The sequence below is a fragment of the Geotrypetes seraphini genome, chromosome 2 (assembly GCF_902459505.1).
Source record: "Geotrypetes seraphini chromosome 2, aGeoSer1.1, whole genome shotgun sequence".
Lineage (NCBI taxonomy): Eukaryota > Metazoa > Chordata > Amphibia > Gymnophiona > Dermophiidae > Geotrypetes > Geotrypetes seraphini.
Window position 1 is genome coordinate 291,192,794 of NC_047085.1, and position 25,565 is coordinate 291,218,358.

Below are 25,565 nucleotides of genomic sequence, written 5' to 3' on the forward strand. Positions count from 1 at the left end.
AAACAAATCTGATGGCAACACCAGGCCTTTGGCTGCTACTTCTTGGATCAGAGGGCAGCTCATCAGCCCAACTCTAGTTTTTGAGACTGCCTATTATATCTCACTTGTCCAGAAATAGATTGTACAAGAACGAAAGATTAGGTTTTTACCTCTGCTAATATTCTTTCTTATAATCCTCACTCTATTCCTGGAACCCACCCTGGAACCTGCTGATTCACCGATTGTCTGCCTTGACAAGTACTGGTAAGATGAATTACTGTTCTTTCTGACCAGTCCCTTGAAGATTACCACCTGAATGTATTTTGCAGTTTCCTTGGGGTTTCTAGTCCTAGTGCCCCCTTTCATAAGTGCCGGTTGTCTCCTATTAGCACTATTTTGTTCAGGTTCTACTGTTGATTTTGCCTGTTTGTGATTCTTCATGACCATTTAATGTTCATGTTCTGAGCAGAGTAGACTAATGTGCCAGGGAGTTTCCAAATTCCCCTTCTTTTGTTCTTTTCCTTCCAAATGTTGCTGTCTGCTTTTCTACTAAACTGATTCTCTGGGAGGCGGTGCTGAGATAAGAGGGGAGGTGCTGAAGACTCTGAATATTTATGTCTTCCCTATAAGCCTGTCTGGCGAGAATAGGTTCACAACTTGCTTGTCCAGGAATAGAATCTGGATTTACAAAAAAGATTATTAGCAGAGGTAAGAACCTAATCTTTCGCTCTTCACCTATCTCCCCTGTCTACAACCAGTGGATTACAAAAAAATGTGTATTGGTACTGGATCCTGGTATGTGTTGTGTTAGAACAGTGTTCTTCAACCTTTTTACACCTATGGACCGTCAGAAATAAAAGAATTATTTTGTGGACCGGCATCAGTCTTCAGACCGGCGGTTGAAGAACACTGGGCTAAGTCATGGGCCAGACCCTGCCCATCTCTACCCAATCTCCACCCCAGACCCTGCCCCCATAGTCCTAATTGTAACACTATTTTTTTCATTCATTTTTCATATATACACACAATGTAATCTTATTAACAACACATCGATCGCACCGCGGACTGGCAGTTGAAGAAAAAAAGTTTTGAGCCTGATGCACATGCCGGCCCTGTGGACCGGCAAGAAATTTCTGTGGACCGGCACCGGTCCATGGACCAGTGGTTGAAGAACACTGTGTTAGAATATAAACTTGTATTGATGAATCTGGCAAATTTAACCTGTAAACTGTATATTATATCATTAGTATGTGTCAAGTTAGAATAAAACTTGTATTGAAAAACCTTGTACTGTAACTATGGCAAATTGTAACCTATAAACTGTATATTAACCTGTAGCCTGTTCTGAGCTCTTTGGGGAGAACGAGATAGAAAACAAATTAAATACATTTAAACCTTTCCTTTTAGAAACTTGTGCAAATGTTTTCTTCAGTGCAGCTATCCACTGGAGTAGATCACATCTTCTGCCAACAAATTCCATAGATTACACATAAGGCTCCTTTTACTAAGCTACGTTAGCGTTTTTAGCGCACGCAGCATTTTAGCGCGCACTAAACCCGCGCTACGCGGCTAGAACTATTAAGGTCTAGCACGTGCGCGGTAATTTAGCGCGCGTTATTCCGTAGCTTAGTAAAAGGAGCCCTTAGATTGGAAAAAGCTTTGTAGAGTTTGCATTAAATCTGTTTCTAGTTAGTTTCACAATTATTTCCTAGACCTAATATTATGGGAAATACTCATTCATTGTTCCCCAATCAGCCAAGGCACCCCTTCAATAAGATATGGATAGCTGCAATCATCTCTAGATAAGTTTATTGGGTTTTCTTGATTTTTGATGAGAACCTATTTATTATATATTACTGAACCTATATGGGAATAAGTGACATTGATTTTTAAATGTTTCAAGTTTCGTATTGCACACAGCACCTTTTGAAATTTAAAATAAAAATTTGGGTGAACACAGATGATGTTTTTGGGTAATACCCACAGTGCGCTTTTGGGTGCACATTTCATGTGGGATATACCCTGGTGGAAACCTAACAATTGATTACAAAGGTTGTTCCCCAGAAACTGATCATTCACCCTTAATTAGAAAAATAATAAAAATATAAAATAAAGAAATATATAAAAAAATATTCAAATTTTTATGAATGGTTTAGGGCTCTGTGTACAATTTTGGAAACTAGGAGCAGGTCTATTTGTTAATGCATATGTTTTTGACCATCTCGAACATTTTTTCAAGGCTTTTTTGATATTTGGACCCCATTGATTTGTTCCATACCCTTATGATAAACTGATGCATGATGACCCCAGACAATCAGATGGTCTTGAGTACTATCTGTGAATGTATGCTCAATATTTATGAGTTGTACTCTTAAACAGACAGTCTTAGTGGGGTGGAAGAAGGGTTATTACTTCCATTATGTAATTTGCATTTTACATTTTTGTTGGTAGAACCTTTACTAGTCTTTACACAGATTTTTTTAAACTTCTATTTTTTAACTTCAGGTACCTCGTTGGACAACGACTCGTGAACTATGAGCGAAAGTCTGGCAAATTAGGCACATCAGTAGCACCTCCTTCAACCTCGCAGGAATAAAACGGTTGCTTCAGTCCCAGTGACATTCGTCTTGCCCCTTTTTCTTTGGCCTTCATTTAAAAGTCTCTTCCAGTGATGGTCCTGACAGTGTTGTTTCCCCAAACGTTCACAGCATCCAGATATGTAAAAGCCCTCCAGCTGCATTTTCTCAACGTTAACCACGCTGTTTGAGATCTGTACATGTGTAAATAGAAATATCCAGACATCTTTAAAACTTTGAATTTAAAAAGAGAAAAGGAAAAATGTTCATTTTACATCTTAAAAAAAAAAATGTATATTAATTTATTAAATCTAGTTGTCACTTTATTTTGGACTGTTCAGTTAACAAGAGACTAAGCAATAGCACAAAGAGGCAAGACATTTTGTACAGCTGGAGCAGACTCTACAGCATTTAACACTTTCGAAATAAATTGGTTTTCTCTCTGAGGAACAGAAGGGGGTTGTTTGACCAAAACTTCTGAAATCAAATCTTACTGAACTATAGCTAACCAGCATTGTGGGGTCAGTGATAAGAACATGAACTCTGCCTTCAAGACTTCTGTTTTAACTGTGTAACACCAAAGCTGTTGTACATTTTTATTGTCTGATATATTTTTTTCATGCATCTTGATTTATAATGTTGTACAGTAACCTGTAGAAATTGTAGAAAGGGTTTTGGAAAAAGTTTTCCCATTTTTAGGATTTTAAGAAAGATCGCTAGGGCTCTTGATGTTAATTCCTTGACGCTGGAAGTCAGGATTCCATAGCACTAATCCCTACAGGAAGATACATGGGTGCTAGGCTGTGAAGCATTGGTACTAAGGGATTAAATACATTTCTCCTATCTTCTGACTCAAGGGTGCGGAAACTGGTTTCAGAACCTCTATCCTGCTCCCTTTCTACCACCACAAATATTAAATAGTCTGGTAAGCTTCATATAATGCACATCTATTAAGTTTCACTTGACTTGCATTGCCATAAATAATGTGATAGATATGTGTGTTAGTGGAGGGAGAGGTGTGTTATACTGGAGAAAGGAAAATATTTAGCTGACCAGATTTTATAAATAGTGTAATGAAAGGTTTGTTGAAGAGTGCTGTTTTTTTGTTTTGTTTTTTTTGTTAGTAGAAGAAAGAGAGCTCATGGAAACCTAACTTTTCTCCTCTTAGTAACTGCAGATTAGGAACATCTTTCATTTATAGAGCTAGGTATGGTTTCATGGCATATTCATTGGCTGTTGTGCAGCATTTTTGTTAAGCCACTGCATTGGTAAAAAAGATGCAGCAAAGTAAAAGCTGTCTAATAAGAATTACATTTACACACTCATATCTTCAGTTGCTGGAATGGATTTAGTAGTGAGGCTATGGGAGGGTGGAAATAAGGGAAGACAAAGGCAGCAGCATCCTGCATAAAATTCATTAAGAATGCTATCTGTTAAGTAAACACAATCCTTTTTTTAAATATTAAGACAAAAAACATCATTGCATGTAGATCTGTGGTGATGTGTAAAAGACAATGCCATGAAGAGTTTATATTGTAGTTCATACCATTTCTCTTCTGCTGTGCAAGTGTAATCTTTCTTCATAGTTATCCCTGGCACACTTTTTGATTAATTTGCAGTTAAAATTATTTGTGGTGCAGAATCCACATAGAAAGTAACATCTATTTTCTATTTTTCTACTTGGTTTGTGCCCTTGGCTATGTTATTAAAATGAATTATATATTTATAATTCTTGTATTATCAGAAAAGGGTGCAGGCTTACTTAGAACAATCATGCCAATTTGAATTGGGTAAATTGATGCGATTAGAAATGCTGAAGTGTAATATTTAAGAAACTGAAATTCAGATAATTTGTCTACAGATTTAACATCAGTTGTCAGAGTTTTAAAATAGAAGTTATGTCTGTAACACTGGTTTTGCACAGTGAAACATTAATACCTTTAAAGGTTTTTGATATCTTAGGGTTTATAGTCTTGGCTTCCCATCTCTGTCTTATTGACCCAAATGAATTTGTAATGAGATAAATTTCTGTATAACTGAGCTACATACAGTGTGTGTGTGGAAGAGGAAGGGGACAAAAATATCTCATGCATATTCATTGTAGATATTTTAAAACCTCAGCTGACTTGTGGGATCACTAGATTAGGTTTAGGAAGCTTTGGAGTAACCCTTGGGCATCAAGAGTTTGGCTGCTTGTCACTAAGCATTATTGCTGCAGGCATTTGGATTTAATAACAGGTAACTTGATCTCATTACCAAGAGGTTAATATATTCCATTGTTTGCTATTAGATGGACAAATGCATATTTTCCTAAACACTGCATTCTTTTTTTTTTTATTCAAGAAGTAGGATATAGACTGCTTGCTCTGCTATCTGTATACAGTACTTGCCACTCTGTGGCAAATGCCATAAAGGTTTTACCTCTGATATATGCAAGCATTTCTTCATGTATCATTTTGCCATGATGCAAATGAGGGGTTTTGGTTTGTTGGGGGGGGGGGCTCATTTCTAAAATTGCTTAGAAATAGAGTAATCCACTTTTGGGTATTGCTTTGGTTATCAGTATAATAAGACATAATAAGACATTCTAATTATTTTAAGATGAAATAGATGCAATTTAAATTTATATGTTTTTGACATCCATAAAACTGGACATTAACTGAATTGTTGGTGTAAATGGTTGTAGCATCAATGCTTTGATCATTCTCTCACTGCTTCAGCGAACAGCCACTCCTTATTCTCTCAAAGAAAACTGTGCTAGTAATAGAGTTATGTGCATTGCAGACACAGATATTTCATCCAAGGAGTATTGTTAAATGCAAGGTGTGTATTTGTGCTGGCTGCTTTCCTAGTGAAAACTGGAGTTGCCTTTTGAACAATTAAACTCTGTTGTTGTCAGAGCATGCATTTCTATGCAGAAAAATAAATATTAAAGATTGGCAGTGCCAAGTTTGCCAATGCAGTTTGCATTGGAAACTTCCAAAAATGTGTTCTCTTATATTCTCTTCTTAGATCTGTCTAGAGACACAGGAATTTGGTGGAGATTGTGTGAGAAAATTTTGTTGGTGATATGCATTGTCGGATATAAATGTAAAATTTTTATTTTAACATTTAATACAACTGTCAAAAAACACCTTTTGAATTGTTTTGTGGGTTTTTTGGTCTTCCTTTCTTGAAAGATAGTGGTTTGTATAGCATTACAGTGGTACCGTGTTCTTATGAATTAAAATTATGCTCTTTATCTATGAAAAACAGTTGAGAATCCTTCCTCAAATCCAAATAAGAGAGCAGCTGGCTGAATTCTAAAGTAGTTGCTATGAAAAAATATATATTTCTTCTTAAAAAGAAGTTTTCTGGTGTGAAAGAGTCCTCAGTCTTCACAACTCACAATGGTATGTAAAAAATATAGTGTATCTCCATGTCCAAATGCAATAAAGTAAATATTTGTCAGCAAAATTTCAACCGCTGCTGTCCTGCACTGTGAAAGCTGTAAAGTGTCCAGTAACCATGCCATTATAAATTATAATGATATGAATATAGTCACAAAAATCAGCTGGAAAAAATCAGAAGTTGAGCATGGTACTTATCTTAGTGATGTATTGACCAAAGTTTCTCAAATGATTTTGCATGCTGCTATAGGTTCGACAGGGCTCTGTTTTGGAGGTAAGTCCCCCCCCCCCTTGGGATCTTCAGCACTGCTTCATGATGCTTGTGATAATAATCCAGTGATCTGTGAAACTTGAAAGGCAAAGATAATCTTCACTGACTTGGCATGAAGAAGTTCACTGACTCGGCATCCAGATGGAAGCTTCATCAGTGGTAAGTACAACATTAAGGTCCCAAGCCATAGGAGGAGGTTTGAGAGGTGGCTTGGTATGGTAAAGACCTATCACAGGGCTGCCCAATTCTGGGCCTTGAGATCTACTGGCAGGCCAGGTTTTCAGGATAACCACAATGAGCATGCAAGAGAAGAGAGGAAGTTTGTGGTTGTAGGGAGGAAGCAAAGAGATCCACTTCTGGGGTACCCCAGTCTGAAAATATCTGGCATAAAACAGAGTTGTGACAACTCGTGAGGTTATAGGAGTCTCCTTAATTTGTCTGCTAAGACATTCTGTTTTCCTGTTAGATGAACTGCTTTTAGAAATATGTTGCAAGGTATCGCCCAGGACCAGGTCTGGACTTCTTTTTGGCAAACTAGGTGAGACTCTGTGCCTCCTTGTTTGTTCCTGTAGCACATGACTACTTGGTTGTCTGTTTGGATGATTACTACTTGATTAAGAAGGTGATCTTGGAACGTGCGTAGAGCATAGCAGATTACTCAAAGCTCAAGAAGATTGATATGTAGTTTTCTCATGAGGATTCCAGCTGCCTTGAGTATGGACACCACTGAGGTGGGCTCCCCAACCTAGTATGGAAGTATTCTTAATATTTTTTTATGTGGAGTGTGAAACAGAAGGCCTTTGGAAAGATTGGCTTGCCGATAACCACAACTGAAGGGACTGACAGCTCTAAAGTCACTTTATTCATATGGATAGTGTTCCATTGGCTTGAGACCATTGGGTCAAGAGTGTCTTCTAAAGTTCTCTAAGATGTAGACAGGCAAATGGAGTTATGTAAATGCCAGATGCCATGTGGCTGAAGAGATGTACCATTTGATGTGCAGTAATGCAGTGGAGAAAGGAGACTTGCAGATATGAATCAGATTGTCAAGTCTCTGTTGAGGTTAAAAGGCACGAGCTTAAGTTGTATCTAGAAGCACCCCAATGAACTCTAGAGTTCGAGTAGGTTGTACATGGGATTTCTGGTAGTTGATTGCAAATCCAAGAAGTTCCAATAGGCAAAGTGTTGCACTCTTGGCTTGGTGAGCTTGTTGAGATGTTGGGGTCTTTTGATTAGGGAAGACATAAAAACTGAATGAGTGGAGGAGTGCCACTACTACCGCTAAGCATTTGTGAATACTCTAGGTCAGGGGTCTCAAAGTCTCTCCTTGAGGGCCGCAATCCAGTCGAGTTTTCAGGATTTCCCCAATGAATATACATGAGATATATGTGCATGCACTGCTTTCAATGCATATTCATTAGGGAAATCCTGAAAACCCAACTGGATTGCGGCCATCAAGGAGGGACTTTGAGACCCCTGCTTCTAGGTGCTGATGCTAGTCCAAATGGTAGTACTCTGTAGTGGAAGTGGCATTTTGCCACTTGAAAGCAAAGACATTTCCTGTGGGTAGAGAGGATGGAAATATGTGTGTATGCTTCCATTAGGTTTAGAGAGCAGAGTCAGTCATTCTTTCCTAATAGTGGTAACAGGGTTCCCAGAGAGACCATGCAAAATTTCTCCTTCACCAAGTATTTGTTGAGAGCATGGAGGAGTTTATTGTGCATTGAAAAGAGATTATCTTAGAGGATGATTTGTGGGTCTTTTTGGTAAATTAAGGGCATAGCCCTGACTCACCACTTAAAAGTCCCAGTGATCTGTTATACAGGACCATTGATGATAATAGTGGTTGAGTCGACCTCCTATAGGTATATACTGTGGCAACGGTTGAGTTATGCTGATAGTGCTCTCTATTATAGAGTCAAAAGGATTGCTGCTAGTACAGGTCCTTTGATTTGTTAAACAACTGGATGAAGAGGACAGGTTATATCTGCTTTGAATAATAAGTGAAGAGTTTAGAGGTATTAGAATCTGTATCTCTCGCTCCATAAGATGCACCTGACCATAAGACACACCCTAGATTTAGAGGAGAAAAAACACATTCTGAACCAAATTCTCCCTGCCAGGCTCTGCACCCTGTCCCTCCTCCCTGCTAGGCTCTGTATCCTTTCCCTCCTCTGGTGGTCTAGTGGTAAGCTGGGAACGGGCACAGGGCAGGCAGGCCTAGTGGCAGGTCCAGCACTGTATCGACATCGCTCCTAGCTGGAAGCTTTTCAAAACCTGGACAAAGTGCTGAGTTTTGAAAAGCTGTCCAGATGCCAGGACACCCCACCCTCACAGTTTGCAACTTTAACTCTTCTCAATGGTATAGCCAGCTTCTGGAGCACAATATAGGGGGATACACATTCAGTCAGATATTGTAGGCCATGTGATTACTATGTAACAACTGATTTAAATGACCATAAATAAACACAAGAGACACTCCATGAAAGTAGCTGCCAAAGTGCTATTTTTTCTTGTCATTTTAATAACTTCTGTCCAGCTCACATTTCTTCTCTCTCCATGTCCACCATCTTCCTCCTGTAGCCTTATCTGTCCTGTGCAACAAACATCGCCCTTCTATAAACTGTTCCTTTCCTTCCTCCTGTTTCCACATCTGCCTTCTCATATTCAGCATTTTCCTTCTCTGTGTGTGTCTTGTCCTGCATTTCATCCTATTTCTCTCTGTCATCCCCCCCCCCCCCCCCAGGATTAGTATATCGCACTGTTGCTTCCCACCCCTCAACTCCCTCAGTATGACTCTCTTGCAGATCTCCAGCGTCTTTCCCCTTCTATCCAGCACGGAAGGAAGGAGCAGGCTCGGGGGAGTCGCAGTCTAGCAGCCCGTGTGCTGTTCCACAGCATTCCTGCTGCCTTTGTCATCCAGCCATCCCCCTCTCTGAGCAGCGCTCTAGGCGAAATCTCGGGGCAGCTTCGCACCACTTCTGCCTGGGTCTCACTTGGTCACTGCCGTCGCTCGCCAATGCCTTAGAGCCAGCATTATCTCCCAAGAGCATCAAGGTCAGTCATGCATACGTAGGGGAGGCAGCAGATGAGGACTGGATGGCGGGGGCCACTAGGAAGAGAATGGCCTGGTGCAGAGAGCCGGGACTTGTAGCAGGCGGCCGAGGAACTTGAGATGGAAACGGCTCCGCCGGCGGGCAGGCTGGTGAAGCTGTCTGCCAAGACAGGGGCTGTTCCGAACCGCAATCTAGCTCAATCGTAGTTCTGCTGACCTCTGAGCAACTAATCAGAATGGGGGGGTGGTCCTCCTTACCCGCTCAGCACTGTGGGAGTGTGGAAGGCTGCTGGTGGAAGCGCTGGACCGCCGGGATTACAAAAATGTACCGGGGGGGGGGGGGGTGTAGTCGCTCCATAAGACGCACCCTTATTTCCACCCACTTTTGGGGGGGGGAAAATGCTTGTTATGGAGCGAAAAATACATTATCTCTTTCCTTCCATTTTTGCTAACCTTTGTACAAGAGTGTTTCTTGAGCTGCTAATTTTTCTAAACTTTCCTAACTTGGGTTCTTGAACTGTAGATAAGCTCTGTAAGGTTTATTTTACATTGCCAAAACTTGGAAAGTAGCAGATTAAGTATTGCAGCTGGTTTATTGGGCAGGAAACAGGGGCATAACAAACAGGACGCGGGAAGTCATCATGCCATTGTATCGAGCGATGGTGCGTCCACATCTGGAATACTGCGTTCAATATTGGTCGCCGTACCTCAAGAAGGACATGGCGGTACTTGAGAGAGTACAAAGGAGAGCAACGAAACTGGTAAGAGGGCTGGAACACTGCCCATACACTGAGAGGTTGGATAGGCTGGGGCTCTTCTCTCTGGAAAAGAGGAGGCTCAGGGGAGATATGATAGAGACCTTCAGGATCATGAGGGGCATAGAGAGGGTGGATAGGGAAAGATTCTTCAGGCTGAAAGGGACAACAGGTACGAGGGGGCATTCGGAGAAACTGAAGGGAGATAGGTTCAAAACAAATGCAAGGAAGTTTTTTTTCACCCAAAGGGTCGTAGACACCTGGAATGTGCTACCGGAGGAAGTGATCAGGCAGAGTACGGTACAGGGATTCAAACAGGGATTGGACGGATTCCTGAAGGATAAAGGGATCGTGGGATACTGAGAGAGGTGCTGGGATGTAACATAGGTATAGAAAGCTAACCAGGTAATAAGTATAGAAACCCAACCAGCTCGTGCATGTGCAAGACCGAAGGGTTAGGACTTCGATGGGAAGATAGGACTCAATGGAAAACCAAGGTGGCAAGGGGGCCCCTTCTAGTGATTCAGACAGGTCATGACCTCTTTGGGCCGCCGCGGGAGCGGACTGCTGGGCAGGATGGACCTATGGTCTGACCCGGCGGAGGCACTGCTTATGTTCTTATGTTCTAACTTAGTTTATATATATTTATTGGGGATTTCTGACTTGAACTTGCTAGATATACATTTACCTGCAGTAATTTATTCATGTGCTAACATTGAAAGACCTGAACCAGAAGTCTGTTAAGTGCTCTTTTGATTTTATAATTGTAATCTGTCTGGGTACAGGGCTTGTTGGCTGAAATCTAGTTTTGAATTCTTAATTAACGTATTTTCACGCATATAACGCGCGTGTTATACGTGTTTTTACAAACCGTGCATAACCTTGCGCGGTATACGCGTGAGCACGTTGTACAAAATTTTTTTTACATAGTTCCCCCCCCCCGACGTCCGATTCACCCCCCCCCCCCGCAGGACCGCTCGCACCCCCACCCCGAAGGACTGCTCGCACGCGCTCGCACCCGCATCCCCACCCTGAAGGACCGCTCGCACGCACTCCCGTCCTCTTGCCCCAGCCAACCGCGGCACCCCCGACACGATCGGGGCAAGAGGGAGCTCAAGCCCTCTTGCCTCCCCCGACACGATCGGGGCAAAAGGGAGCCCAAGCCCTCTTGCCCCGCCGACTCCCCAACTCCCCGACAATATCGGGCCAGGAGGGAGCCCAAACCCTCCTGGCCACGGCGACCCCCACCCCGCACTACATTACGGGCAGGAGGGATCCCAGGCCCTCCTGCCCTTGACGCATACCCCCCTCCCCCCAACGCCCGCCCTCCCCCAAGAACCTCCGACCGCCCCCCAGCCGACCCTCGCCCCCCCTGGCCGACCCCCACGACACCCCCACCCACCTTCCCCGTACCTTTATGTAGTTGGCCGGACAGACGGGAGCCAAACCCGCCTGTCCGGCAGGCAGCCAACGACGGAATGAGGCCGGATTGGCCCATCCGTTCCAAAGCTCCGCCTACTGGTGGGGCCTAAGGCGCCTGAGCCAATCAGAATAGGCCCGGGAGCCTTAGGTCCCTCCTGGGGGCGGGGCCTTGGGCACATGGTCGGGTTGGGCCCATGTGCCTCAGGCCTCGCCCCCAGGAGGGACCTAAGGCTCCCGGGCCTATTCTGATTGGCCCAGGCGCCTTAGGCCCCACCAGTAGGCGGAGCTTTGGGACGGATGGGCCAATCCGGCCTCATTCCGTCGTTGGCTGCCTGCCGGACAGGCGGGTTTGGCTCCCGTCTGTCCGGCCAACTACACAAAGGTACGGGGAAGGCGGGTGGGGGTGTCGTGGGGGTCGGCCAGGGGGGTCGCGGGTCGGTTGGGGGGGGGCGGTCGGAGGTTCTTGGGGGGGGGGCGGTCGTTGGGGGGAGGGGGTTTGCGTCGAGGGCAGGAGGGCCTGGGATCCCTCCTGCCCGTAATGTAGTGCGGGGTGGGGGTAGGGGGTCGCCGTGGTCAGGAGGGTTTGGGCTCCCTCCTGGCCCGATATTGTCGGGGAGTTGGGGTGTCGGCGGGGCAAGAGGGCTTGGGCTCCCTTTTGCCGTGATTGTGTCGGGGGGGGGCAAGAGGGTTTGAGCTCCCTCTTGCCCCGATCGTGTCAGGGGTGCCGCGGTTGGCTGGAGCAAGAGGGCTTGAGCTCCCTCTTGCCCCGATCGTGTCGGGGGTGCCGCGGTTGGCTGGGGCAAGAGGACGGGAGTGCGTGCGAGCGGTCCTTCGGGGTGGAGGTGCGAGCGGTCCTGCGTTGGGGTGAATCGGATGTCAGGGGGGGATCAGGTTTTCAGGGTGGGGACAGGACTTCAAGGGGGAGAGGAGAGTCGGGGGCGGGCGAAAGGAGAGTCGGGGTGGCCAGAGGAGAGTCGGGGCGGGCAAAAGGAGAGTCGGGCGGTGACGGGAGAGTCGGGCAGCATGCGCGTTATACGGGTGTGCGCGGTATATAAAAATTTCTGTACATAGATTTGTGTTTTCCGCGCGCTATACCCTTGTGCGCGTTTTACACGGGTGCGCGTTATCTACGTGAAAATACGGTAGTTAAACTGAGCTGACTCTATATATCTGTATTGTGGTGTACTGCTCTGTTTTCAAACCTAGACCTCTTTCTTCCTAAAAAATGAAAGCTTTTCCTTCCTTTTTGGCTAACCTTGGTACAAGAGTCTTTCTTGAGTTACTGATTTTTCTAAACTTTCCTAACTTGGGTTCTTGAACTGTAGATAAGCTCTGTAAGGTTTATTTTACATTGCCAAAGCTTGGATAGGTAGCAGATTAAGTCTTGCATCTCTTAACTGTAGGCAGGCACTATTACAGAGTAAAGGTGTTTTAATAGAAAATTACATTGGAGATAGGTTTCATAGCTAACACAGCTCACAGATCTCTGGTTGCCTAGGCCCCCCCTTTGCTTACACTACTTAAATACCTAATACTCAAAGAACAGGCCCAAGAACAGAACCTTGAGGCACACCACTGGTAACATCCCTTTCCTCAGAGCAATCTCCATTGATCACTATTCTCTGTTGCCTTCCACTCAACCAGTTTCTGACCCAGCCTTTCACTTTGGGACCCATCCCAAGGGCACTCAGTTTATTTATTAGACGTCTGTGTGGAACACTGTCAAAGGCTTTGCTAAAATCTAAATACACCACATCTAGTGCACATCCTCTATCCAATTCTCTGGTTACCCAGTCAAAGAAATTGATCAGATTTGTCTGACACGACCTACCTCTAGTGAAACCATGTTGCCTCCAGTCCTGTAATCCACAGGATTCCAGAAACATGACTATTCTCTGTTTTAAAAGTGTTTCCATTAATTTGCTTACCACAGAAGTCAGACTTACTGGCCTTTAATTCCCTACTTCTTCCCTACTTCTTCCTTACTTCCACTTTTGAGGAATGGGACCACATGCACCTTTCTGCAGTCCTCCAATCCTCCGGTATTAAGAAGACCTATTTCAAACTGCGAATGTTAAGTAAACTTTGGATGCATCTATTTTGGGGAATGACATCTTCTGACATGCATGTGTTACAAGTTGTCCAAAATTCCATTATTCGTTCTTTGTTTGGGATTGGAAAGTAGAAACATAGAACATAGAAGATGACGGCAGAAAAGGGCTACAGCCCATCAAGTCTGCCCACTCTGCTTACCCACCCCCTGTCTATGCCCTAATGACCCAATTTCCTTATCTTGACCCTTGTAGGGATCCCACATGGGTATCCCATTTATTCTTAAAGTCTGGCACGCTGTCTGCCTCGATCACCTGCACTGGAAGCTTGTTCCAATGATCAACCACTCTCTCTGTGAAGAAATACTTTCTGGTGTTGCCATGAAATTTTCCGCCCCTGAGTTTGAGCGGGTGCCCTCTTGTGGCCGAGGGTCCCTTGAGAAAGAAAATATCATCTTCCACTTCAACACGTCCCGTGAGGTACTTAAATGTTTCGATCATGTCTCCCCTCTCCCTACGTTCCTCAAGAGTGTAGAGCTGCAATTTGTTCAGTCTCTCTTCGTACGAGAGACCCTTGAGCCCCGAGATCATCCTGGTGGCCGTCCGTTGAACCGATTCAATTCTGCGCACATCTTTACTGTAATGTGGCCTCCAGAATTGCACACAGTACCCCAGATGAGGTCTCACCGTGGCCCTGTACAATGGCATTATGACTTCAGGCTTTCGGCTGACGAAACTTCTATTGATACAACCCAATATCTGCCTTGCCTTAGATGAAGCCTTCTCCACTTGATTGGCAGTTTTCATGTCTGCACTGATGATTACTCCTAAATCTCGTTCTGCTGAAGTCCTAGTTAAAGTTTCTCCGTTCAAGAAGTACGTCCTGCATGGATTTCCGCTTCCGAGGTGCATGACCTTACATTTCTTAGCATTGAAGCCTAACTGCCAGGTTGAGGACCAACTTTCCAATGTAAGCAGGTCCTGCGCCATATAATTCTGTAAACTGCATTCACTTACTATATTACATAGTTTGGCGTCATCGGCGAATAGTGTTATTTTACCTTGAAGCCCTTGAGTCAGATCCCCTATGAATATGTTGAAAAGGAGTGGACCCAGGACCGAGCCCTGCGGCACTCCACTGGTCACCTCCGATGTTTTAGAGAGGGTACCATTAACCACCACCCTCTGAAGTCTGCCACTCAGCCAATCATTGACCCATGCAGTTAGTGTCTCTCCTAACCCCATCGATTCCATCTTGCTTAGCAGCCTGCGGTGTGGGACACTGTCAAAAGCTTTACTGAAGTCCAGGTACATGACGTCCAAAGACTCTCCCAAGTCCAACTTTCTTGTTACCCAGTCAAAGAAGCTGATGAGATTGGATTGGCAGGACCTACCCTTGGTGAAGCCATGCTGACTGGGATCCCGAAGATTCCCTTCATTCAAGATCGTGTCCAATTTGCTTTTAATTAGTGTTTCCATGAGTTTGCACACTATTGATGTGAGACTCACCGGTCTATAATTCGCAGCCTCTGCCCTGCAACCCTTTTTATGCAGAGGAACGACATTAGCTAATTTCCAGTCCAGGGGAACTTTCCCCTTACTTAGGGAGAGATTGAATAGCTCAGCCAACGGTTTCGCCAGGACATCGCTCAACTCTCTGAGCACTCTTGGGTGCAAATTGTCTGGTCCCATGGCTTTGTTCACCTTGAGTCTTGCCAGTTCACTGTAAACTTCACCTGGTGTGAACTCAAAATTCTGAAATGGGTCTTCTGTGCTTTGTGTTGCCTTCAACTGGGGACCGTGTCCCGGTGCCTCACAGGTGAAGACTGAGCAGAAGTATTCATTCAGTAGTTCTGCTTTATCGGAATCTGCTTCCACGTAACTTCCGTCCGGTCTTCTAAGGCGTACTATCCCGCCTGTGTTCCTTTTTCTGTCACTAATATACCTGAAGAAGGATTTGTCCCCCTTTTTAATGTTTTTTGCCAGAATTTCTTCCACTTGAAGTTTTGCCTCCCTAACTGCCATTTTGACCGCTGTAGACCTGGTCCTATATTCTACTTTTGCCTCTCTTTTCTCCGTGCGCTTGTAGGAGAGAAACGCTTTTTTCTTCTCCTTAATGAGGTGCGAGATCTCCGCAGTGAACCATTGGGGTTTATTGTTTCTTTGTTGTTTATTTACTGATTTTATGAAGCGGCTAGTTGCTTCATGTATGGTTGATTTCAGTGTTAACCACTTAGCTTCTACATCATCGGTCTCCGCTTGGTCCTGCAGCGTCTGATGGACGAAATCTCCCATGCGTGCGAAGTCTGTGCCCCGGAAATTGAGTACCTTTGTTTTCGTGTTTGATCTAGGGAAGCCTTTCCTAAAGTTGAACCATACTATGTTGTGGTCACTGGAGGCTAGCTTATCTCCTACTGAGACCTCTGAGACGCTTTCCCCGTTGGTGAGTACCAGGTCGAGGATCGCCTGGGCCCTAGTGGGCTCCGTTACTCTTTGTTTGAGACGTGCTCCCTTTATGGAGGTTAAGAGCCTCCTGCTACCGCTGGTTGTCGCTGAAAATGAGTTCCAGTCTGCATCAGGCATATTGAAGTCCCCTAGCAGTACAGCTTCTCCTCGTAGAGTGATATTCTCTATGTCTTCAATTAATTCTGCATCCATGTCTTCCAGTTGTCTTGGGGGTCTGTATACCACACCTAGATACAGGCATTTTTCTCTGCCTCTTGCCAGGTTTACCCAGAGGGACTCCCCGGTGTACTTGACATCTGTGATCCTGGTGGTTTTGATGTCCTCTTTAATGTATAGAGCTACCCCCCCTCCTAACCTGCTCTCTCTGTCCTGACGAAGTAGATTGTAGCCCGGTATAGCCATATCCCACCCATGTGAGTCCGTAAACCAAGTTTCAGATATTGCCACCACATCTAGGTCGGCATTCCTTATTTCAGCCTCCAATTCTAGAATTTTGTTACCTAAACTGTGTGCATTGACATACATGGCCCTCCATATCTTGTGTTTGCTAAGTCCCTGTGAGGCGTATCCTACCCGAGTCGGTGTGACTCCCAAAGAACTGTTTGCAATGTGGGTACTTACCTTGGACATGGAAGCGGAGTTTTGACTCACCTCATCAGGATAATTCCTTTCTGCACTAATATGTGAATGGGTACCCTCCCCCGACTTACCTAGTTTAAAGCCCTGTGAAGCAGGCGGGCTAGTCGGTGTCCGAAGACGTTCTTACCCCTACTGGTCAGATGGAGTCCGTCTGGTCCCTGAAGTCCTTGTAGCGCTTCCCCATGGTTTAGGAATCCGAAGTTCATATCCCGGCACCATCCCTGTAGCCAATCGTTCGTCCTCAGGATACGTTCATCTCTGGCTCTTCCCTTGCCTCTAACTGGGAGGATCGATGAGAAAACCACCTGCGCTCCTGTCCGCTTCAGCCTCTCACCCAGTGCTCCAAAGTCTCTGGTGATGGTCTCTGGTGTGTTCCTGGCAGTATCGTTGGTTCCTATGTGGACAAGAAGCATAGGAAAGTGGTCTCGGGGCGTGAGTAGTAGTAGTATGAGCTTGTTACTTCATATCGTTCTACTGGCTAAATTGTTACTGTTGGTTTATTTAAGTGTATATCAGTTATCACCAAAATATTTACAAGATTGTGTGACGTCCTATGTGCCCTTGCGACCACGACCACTGTAGGGGTTTTTTTTTTTTTTACATCCTATGTGCTCTTGCGACCACTGTGGGGGGGTTTCTTTTGAAGTGCAACATTTAAAAAATACACTGACTTTTTAAAAATGACTAAGAGAATCCTACTGCTCAGTTTTCTACATACTAATTTACTGTAACTTTACATTCAGTTAAAATATTAAATTTCACTCAAAACAGTAACTTATGTAACTTTTCTCTTATACTAGATACTAGCAACTTGTTTTCTCTGTCTTTTTTTTTTTTTACCTAAGTTTATTTTAGTTTTCCAAAAACAATAAAGCAAATAGGCGATACAGTAGTATACACAACCATACACATTCAATATAAAAAGTTATTCAATATTAATTATAGAACCATATCATCCCCCCAAAACCCTAAGCCAAACACTCCCACCCCCAAAAAAAGGACAAGAGAGAGGAGGAGAGAAAGCAATCTCCCAAAAAGCAAGACACAACTCCGAAAGCATTCTCAGTATCCTGCAAAAATACAGTAAAAGTATCTAAATAGGCAACAGTTGAAAGAGCCCTCTCCATTGGACACAGGCACCCCACACCTCAAAAAAAATGCAAGCGACCCCTTCTCATAGTAGTCAGTTTAAACATCAGGCAAAAGAAATCACATTTGCATAAAAAATTATCTAAAGGAGGAGTATCAGTCATCTTCCAATAGGAAACTATAAGAAGTTTACCCGCTACAAAAAAATATTTAGCCAATTTATAATGGGACTGCAATACATGGGGAGGCCGCAATTGTAACAGACAGTAGTGGGCCTCAAGAGGGTAGTTAACCTGTGTAACCTGAAAATATATCTGGCCAATAGTCTTCCAAAAAAGCTGAACCTTCGAACACCTCCACCAAATATGGTAAAAGCAGCCCTACAAACCACAATCCCGCCAGCAGGCAAAGGATCCAGAGGCATAATCGGTACTTCAAAAATAAACAGCAAAGAATTATTCAAACTAGTAAAAACTATAACCGATACAACACAAATACTGAAAAAGGACACTGAGCCCACTCCATCGGCACAAACCCTAGCCAACTTCTTTCAAAACAAAATCACCGAATTAAGAGCAACTCTACCCACATCCACAACAAATGCTCTTCAATTCCTGGACCCCCATGACCAAGACACCAGAGTAGACATGCTATGGGACCACCTCGAATACCCAAACTGGCAGCAATTCCTAAATTTATTTAACAAGTACACCAAATCTAACTGCCTACTTGACGCATGTCCCCCTAAAATCATGACAATTGCCCCCCTAGAATTTAAAAAGGAACTTTTTGCATGGCTAACATCCGCCCTTGCAAACGGAACACGAAACAAAAAAATGGGACATATACTAATCACTCCAATCCCCAAAGATCAGAAAGCCTCCTCAGCACTGACACCCAATTTCAGACCCATAGCAAGCATTCCTCGCTTCACAAAGATACAGGAAGGATTGGTCAACCTTCAACTAGTCAATTACCTGGACAAATTTAACCTCCTTAGCGAACACCAATCAGGATTCAGAAAAGGATACAACACAGAAACTGTCCTAGCCTCCTTGCTGAACCACCTTTATGATCTCTTTAGCAAAGGCAAAAGCGCACTGATCCTACAATTAGATCTCAGCAGCGCGTTCGACCTGGTAGACCACGAAATCATGCTACTGTACCTTGAAGCAATGGGAATCTCGGGAAAGGCAAAGAAATGGTTCCAAGAGTTCCTAACAAACAGATCCTACTCTAAACTATGGAAAAACCCTTCAGGCGTGCCTCAAGGTACCCCCCTATCCCCCACACTTTTCAATATCTATATCGCCTCCTTTGGTCACCTACTACAAAAACTAAATTTAATATACTACATCTATGCGGACGATATATCCATCCTTATACCCTTAAACGACATCACAAAAGAAACTGTAGATAATCTCTCAAACACAATGACCGAAATCGAGAAATGGACCACTAATTTCAAACTAAAACTAAACGCAGAGAAAACAAAAGTCTTTCTGGCTAGTCCCAATGACAAAATTACGAAAACATCGATAAAAATAAACAACCACGAATACCCAATTTCCAAAAACATAAAAATACTGGGTATCACTCTTGACACTCACCTAACTATGACTGACCACACAAACTCACTAGTGAAAAAATGCTTTTACACGCTATGGAAACTAAGAACCATAAAAAAATTCTTTGACCCTCCATCATTCAGGTTGCTGGTACAGGCACTGATCCTATCCCTTCTTGACTACTGCAACATCATCTACCTAGGCATCCCACAAAAAACAATAAAAAAACTGAGATTAATACAAAACACCGCTGTTCGCCTAATTTTCGTACTTAGAAAAAACGACCACATCAGCCCCTACTATAAAAAGCTGCACTGGCTTCCAATAGAAGCGCGAATTCTATTCAAATTCGCTTGCACCTGTTTCAAACAAGCCTGGGGACTAGCACCTTCATAACTACAAACTCACTTCACCCTACACAACCCCACAAGAACGACCAGAAACAAAAACATCTTTGCATACCCAAAGACTACAGGCTGCAGATACAAATCCTTCTTGGACAGAACCTTTAAGTTCCAAGCGAACAGACAGCAAACCTGTCTGAAAAACCACATAAACGAACCAAATATGACTTATAATGCATTCCGCAAATCGATCAAAACCACCCTATTCGCTAAATTCATTGACTAAAACGGTCCCCTCCCCCACTAAGACCCCCCTCATGGATGTTCTAAATCTTTCAGACACTCATTACCCTTAGATCTCCAATTAATATGTAAGTTTACCATTTAGACTATTGTACGGCATCTAGACTCTTTGTTCGGTACTGTATTTAAACTTATTGTATAGTATTGTATTTAGACTCACTGTATTGTATTATATGTGGATTTATTGTATTGTATTAGCATTGTACTGTACTAAGACCTTTGTTATTCGCTGAATGTCCAGCCTTCTTACAATGTAAACCGCCTAGAAGTCGCCTGACTATGGCGGTATAGAAAAATAAAGTTATTATTATTATTATTATATATCTTAAACAGGCACTCCGGAGTATAGTACCATCTATACAGTATCTTATGCCCATTTTTAGCTATGCTGCTTGCAATAGACACTTTAAACAAATTATGAAAAGCATATTGCCAGGTCGAAAAAGCAAATGTTTGTCCCAAATCCCTCTCCCATTGTTGTATACAGTTTTGAATAGGATTATATTGACCCAAAAGAGCCCCATATAATCTTGTAATGGAGCCCTTAGTGGGACCTGCCCACAGCGCCTATTCAAGATGAGTCTCTGAAAGGTCAAGTTCCTCTTCTGCCTTAGTATAAAGAAGATACCTCAATTGAGTATAACAAAAAGAATCCCATCCCAGAAGACCATATTCCTCCTGGAGATCCTCCCAGGATTGCATCCTCCCATCCTGCCATACCTTGCAGAGAGTACTCAGGGAGTTCTGGGCCCAACAAACAAAAACTGATCAAGAGTGTTCAACCGGAGCATCAGGAGCATACAAAATGACAGTAGATAGAAAATATTGCCTTTCTGGGAACATGGAGCCCCTTATAGCCAGCCAAGTACTCAGGGGACATTGCATAAGAGGAGGTGCTCATGTTATCAGAAGGTGCAGTTGTGCCTCCGGCAACCAAGGGATCACCCACAAAGGCGTTGATGGAACCAGCTGCTGTTCTATGTAAAGCCACTGTTTAGACACTCGACTTACCCAAGAAGACAAGACATACAACAGCGCCATTTGATGATGGAAAAAAAAGGGACTGTCATACCCCCTCTTTTTTACATTGAAAAATAATTTGTCACTTAACCCAGGGAGGCTTTTTGCATCAGATATAATGAAAGAATTTTCTGTGAAGTTTACCAAAAAAATTTCCTTGGAACTTGAATGGGAAATAACATAAAATGATATAATAAATTTGGCAAAACCAGCATCTTTACAGCAGCCACTCACCCTACCCACAACAGGGCGAGACCATGCCAATGCTCCAATTCCCGTACCACTCCCTCCAGTTTTTCAGGGTAGTTAAATATATATAAGTCCTCCAGGGCGGATGATAAATTAATACCCAAATAACAAGTAAACTCTGTCACCCATTTAAAAGGATATAGCTCCTATAACTGGAGGACCTCCAGAGAATTAACAGTAAGATTCAAAATTTCAGATTTATTCATGTTGACTTTATTCATGTTGACTTTATTCATGTTGACACCTCTCCATAATCCTGGAGCACCAGCAGCAAATTTGCCAAAGATTGATCTGGTTTGCTCAACATCAAGAGTACATAAGGACATAAGAATTTTCTGCTGCTGGGTCAGACCAGTGGTCCATCATACCAAGTAGTCTGCTCTCGCGGTGGCCCCCAGGTCAAAGATCAGTGCCCTGAGACCAGCCCTACCGACATACGCTCCGGTTCAACAGGAAATTATCTAACTTTGTCTTAAATCCCTGGAGGATGTTTTCCCCTATAATAGCCTCTGGAAGAGCGTTCCAGTTTTCCACCACTCTCTGGGTGAAGAAGAACTTCCTTACATTTGTATGGAATCTATCCCCTTTTAACTTTAGCGAGTGCCCTCTCATTCTCCCTACCTACCCTACCTACTGTGTGGTTGAGCCTTGTATTTCATTAAAGCCTCTGGTGAGTACCAGGGCAAGAAGAGATCCAAGTTATGAATGGCCTCCAAAGTCTCTTCAACAGTTATGGGCTCCTCCAAATAGCTCCCCTCCACCTCAGTAATCTCAGGCAATTCCATCTGATTCAAGAAATCTGCCACTTCAGATGGTGTGGAGGAGTCTTCCAAACTATAAAGATGTTCAAAAAATTCCAAAAAACTCTCTTGAATGTCCTCCACATCAGAACTCTCCTCCCCCCTCCCATTCGGGTTGTCGGGTAAGATTTGCCTCTTTGCGGATAATACCAAAATCGGCAATAGAGTACACTTCTCCCTCCATATTCGCTGTGATAGGGGATTAACAGAACTGCAAATACAGAAAAACCGCAAATAACTTTTTCATGTTATTCTCTGTTTTCTATTAAAAACCATCGTGAATATGGTGAAACCGCAAATAACATGGTGGGAGACCTGGCCTGGCAAAACACGGTGAAGAAAGTGCTGGGAATCAACGATTTTCTATGTAAACACTTGGAATCAGCGATTTCTCTATGCAAGCTGATGTAATTTGAGGGGAGGAACCAGCCAGCTAAAAACTGTGAATAATTAAACCATGATTGCTGAAACCGTGAATGCGGAGGGAGAAGTGTAGACATGCCGGATGATGTGAATAACATGAAGAAAGACCTGGCAAAGCTTGAAGAATGGTCTGAAATTTGGTAGCTAAAATTTAATGCTAAGAAATGCAAGTTCATGCATTTGGGCTGCAAAAAGCTGAGGGATTGGTACAGTTTAGGGCAGGGGTGCCCAACACGTCAATCGCGATCGACCAATAGCTCAGGAAGGCAACGCGAGTCGATCGCGGAGCCCATCCCGGGCTCTGTGATAGACCCGTGTTGCCGTCCTGATCTACCGGGCCGATCAGCCTTCCTCTCCAGTGTTCTCTCTAGGGCCTTCTAGCTGGGCGGTCCGCCCAGCTGTCATCTGCTGCCGCCGCCGCTGCTGAACATTAAAAAAAAACAAAAAAATCCGGCTTGGAGATTTTAGCCCGTAGCGAACTTATGCTCCGTGGCTCTAACGTGTGCGTGCCGGCTTCCCTTCTCTTCCCTCCAAAACCGGAAGTTATGTCCGGGGGGGGAGAAGGGAAGCCGGCGCGCACATGTTGAGAGCCCTGAAGCAAGCGTTCGCTACGGGCTAAGGCGGGAGACAGATTAGTGAAGCATTTACTCTTCTTGCTGCCGGATCCTGCCTACTTTCTGTTTCCGCGAAGGCAGGACCCGGCAGCATTTCCCCCAATAGGTCGATCGCGATCTTGGGCCAATCAGCCTTCCTCTCCCCGACGGCAGAATTGACGTCGGGGAGAGGAATGCTGGTCGGCCGAAGCAGGGACAGCTTGGGGCAGCGTTGGCTTTCGGGCCTGTTATTGGTGGCGGTTTGGGTCCTGGTCCTCGATGGCAGTGGCTTGGGGGAGGGCAGGGAGAATGAAAGAAAAAGGGCAGGCAGGGAGACAGAAGGAAAGAAGAGAAACAGAAAAAAAAGAAAGGGAGGCAGAGAGAAAGAAAGGGCAGGAAAGAGGAAGGAAAAGTTGGGGGAGGGAATGAGGTCTGGAGGAGAGGAAGCATACAGGCTAAAAGAAGGGAAGAAAGATTGGATGCACAGTCAGAAGAAGAAAGTGCAACCAGAGACTCATGAAATCATCAGACAAGGTAGGAAAAATGATTTTATTTTAAATTTAGTGATCAAAATGTGTCTGAATTTATATCTGCTGTCTATATAAGTACATAAGTAGTCGCCTCCGCCGGGGCAGACCAGAGGTCCATCCAGCCCAGCGGTCCGCTCATGCGGCGGCCCATCAGGCATATTGCCTGATCAGTGGTCCCTGACTATTTTTATGCCTACCTCTACACTTATCTCTAAACCTTCCACTGCTCTTATCTGTACCCCTCAATCCCTTTGTCTTCCAGGAACCTATCCAGGTCATTCTTGAAACCCTGAACTGTGCTATTTCTTATCACGGCCTCCGGAAGGGTGTTCCATGTGTCCACCACCCTCTGTGTGAAAAAGAACTTCCTTGCGTTTGTTTTAAACCTGTCCCCCTTCAATTTCATCGAGTGACCCCTTGTTCTTGTGGTTTCTTTCAAATTGAAAAATCTGTCTTTGTCAACCTTTTCGATGCCCCTCAGGATCTTGAAGGTCTCTATCATATCTCCTCTGAGTCTCCGCTTTTCCAGGGAGAACAGCCCCAGCTTCTTCAGTCTGTCAGTGTATGTAAGGTTTTCCATACCCTTAATCAGTTTAGTTGCTCTTCTCTGGACTCCCTCAAGCATTGCCATGTCCTTTTTGAGGTACGGTGACCAGTACTGTACACAGTATTCCAGATGCGGGCGCACCATAGCCCGGTACAGTGGCAGGATGACTTCCTTCGTTCTGGTCGAGATACCTTTCTTAATGATACCTAACATTTGGTTTGCTTTCCTCGAGGCTGTGGCACATTGTGCCGACGCCTTCAATGTCGTGTCTACCATCACTCCCAAGTCTCTTTCCAGATTACTGACCCCTAGCATTGATCCCCCCATTTTGTAAGTGAACATCGGGTTCCTTCTCCCTTTATGCATGACCTTGCATTTCCCTACATTGAAGCTCATTTGCCACTTTTTCGCCCATTCTTCCAATGTCGTAAGATCCCTTTGGAGATTCTCGCAGTCAACCGTGGTTTCAACCTTGCTGAATAGTTTGGTGTCATCTGCGAATTTGATGACCTCGCATTTTGTTCCCGCCTCCAGGTCGTCAATGAATATGTTAAACAGGAGCGGTCCCAGCACCGATCCTTGAGGAACCCCGCTCGTGACCCCTTGCCAGTCCGAGTAATGGCCATTTACACCAACCCTCTGCTTCCTGTCTGCCAGCCAGTTTTTGATCCATCGGTGGACCTCCCCGCGCACCCCATGATTCCATAGCTTCCTGAGCAACCGCTCATGTGGTACCTTATCGAAGGCTTTCTGGAAGTCTAGGTAAATTATGTCTATGGGTTCACCTTTGTCCACCTGGTTATTTACCCCCTCAAAGAAGTACAACAAGTTTGTGAGGCACGACCTACCCTTGCAGAACCCATGCTGGCTCGACCTTAGCTGTCCATTTTTTTCGATATGGTCACAGATGCTGTCCTTAATCAGTGCCTCCATCATCTTTCCCGGGACCGATGTGAGGCTTACCGGCCTATAGTTTCCCGGGTCGCCCCTCGAACCCTTCTTGAAGATGGGCGTGACATTAGCTATTTTCCAGTCCTCCGGGATCTCTCCAGTTTTTAGGGATAGGTTGCATATTTGCTGAAGTGTCTCTGCTATTTCATTCCTTAATTCCTTGAGCACCCTTGGGTGAATGCCGTCTGGACCTGGCGACTTGTCGCTCTTTAGCTTGTCTATCTGCCTGAGGACATCCTCCTGGCTCACCTCTAATTGGACCAGCTTGCTATCTTGATCTCCATTTTCTATTTCCTCTGGTTCTGGAATGTTGGATGTGTCCTCCCTCGTGAAGACCGACGTAAAGAAGTCATTTAACTTGTCAGCTATTTCTTTTTCCTCCCTCACTACTCCCTTTCTATCCCCATCATCCAAGGGCCCCACTTCCTCCCTCGCTGGTTGCTTTCCCTTTACGTACCTGAAGAATGATTTGAAATTTTTTGCCTCTCCCGCTAGTCTCTCTTCATATTCCCTCTTTGCTCTCCTAACCACTCGGTGGCACTCCT

General features: G+C 44.3%; 1 protein-coding gene across 3 annotated transcripts in view; it reads left to right on the forward strand.

Moving 5' to 3' along the window:
• MARCHF6 (membrane associated ring-CH-type finger 6) overlaps positions 1–5,688 on the forward strand; it is a 590,605-nt gene extending 584,917 nt beyond the window's left edge. For all 3 annotated transcript variants that reach the window (XM_033929823.1, XM_033929822.1, XM_033929821.1), the window contains one exon: positions 2,485–5,688. In XM_033929823.1, coding sequence (XP_033785714.1) covers positions 2,485–2,575 — 91 coding nt within the window. In that variant the 3' untranslated portion in view covers positions 2,576–5,688. The remainder of the gene's footprint in view (positions 1–2,484) is intronic.
• The last annotated feature ends 19,877 nt before the right edge of the window (positions 5,689–25,565 follow it).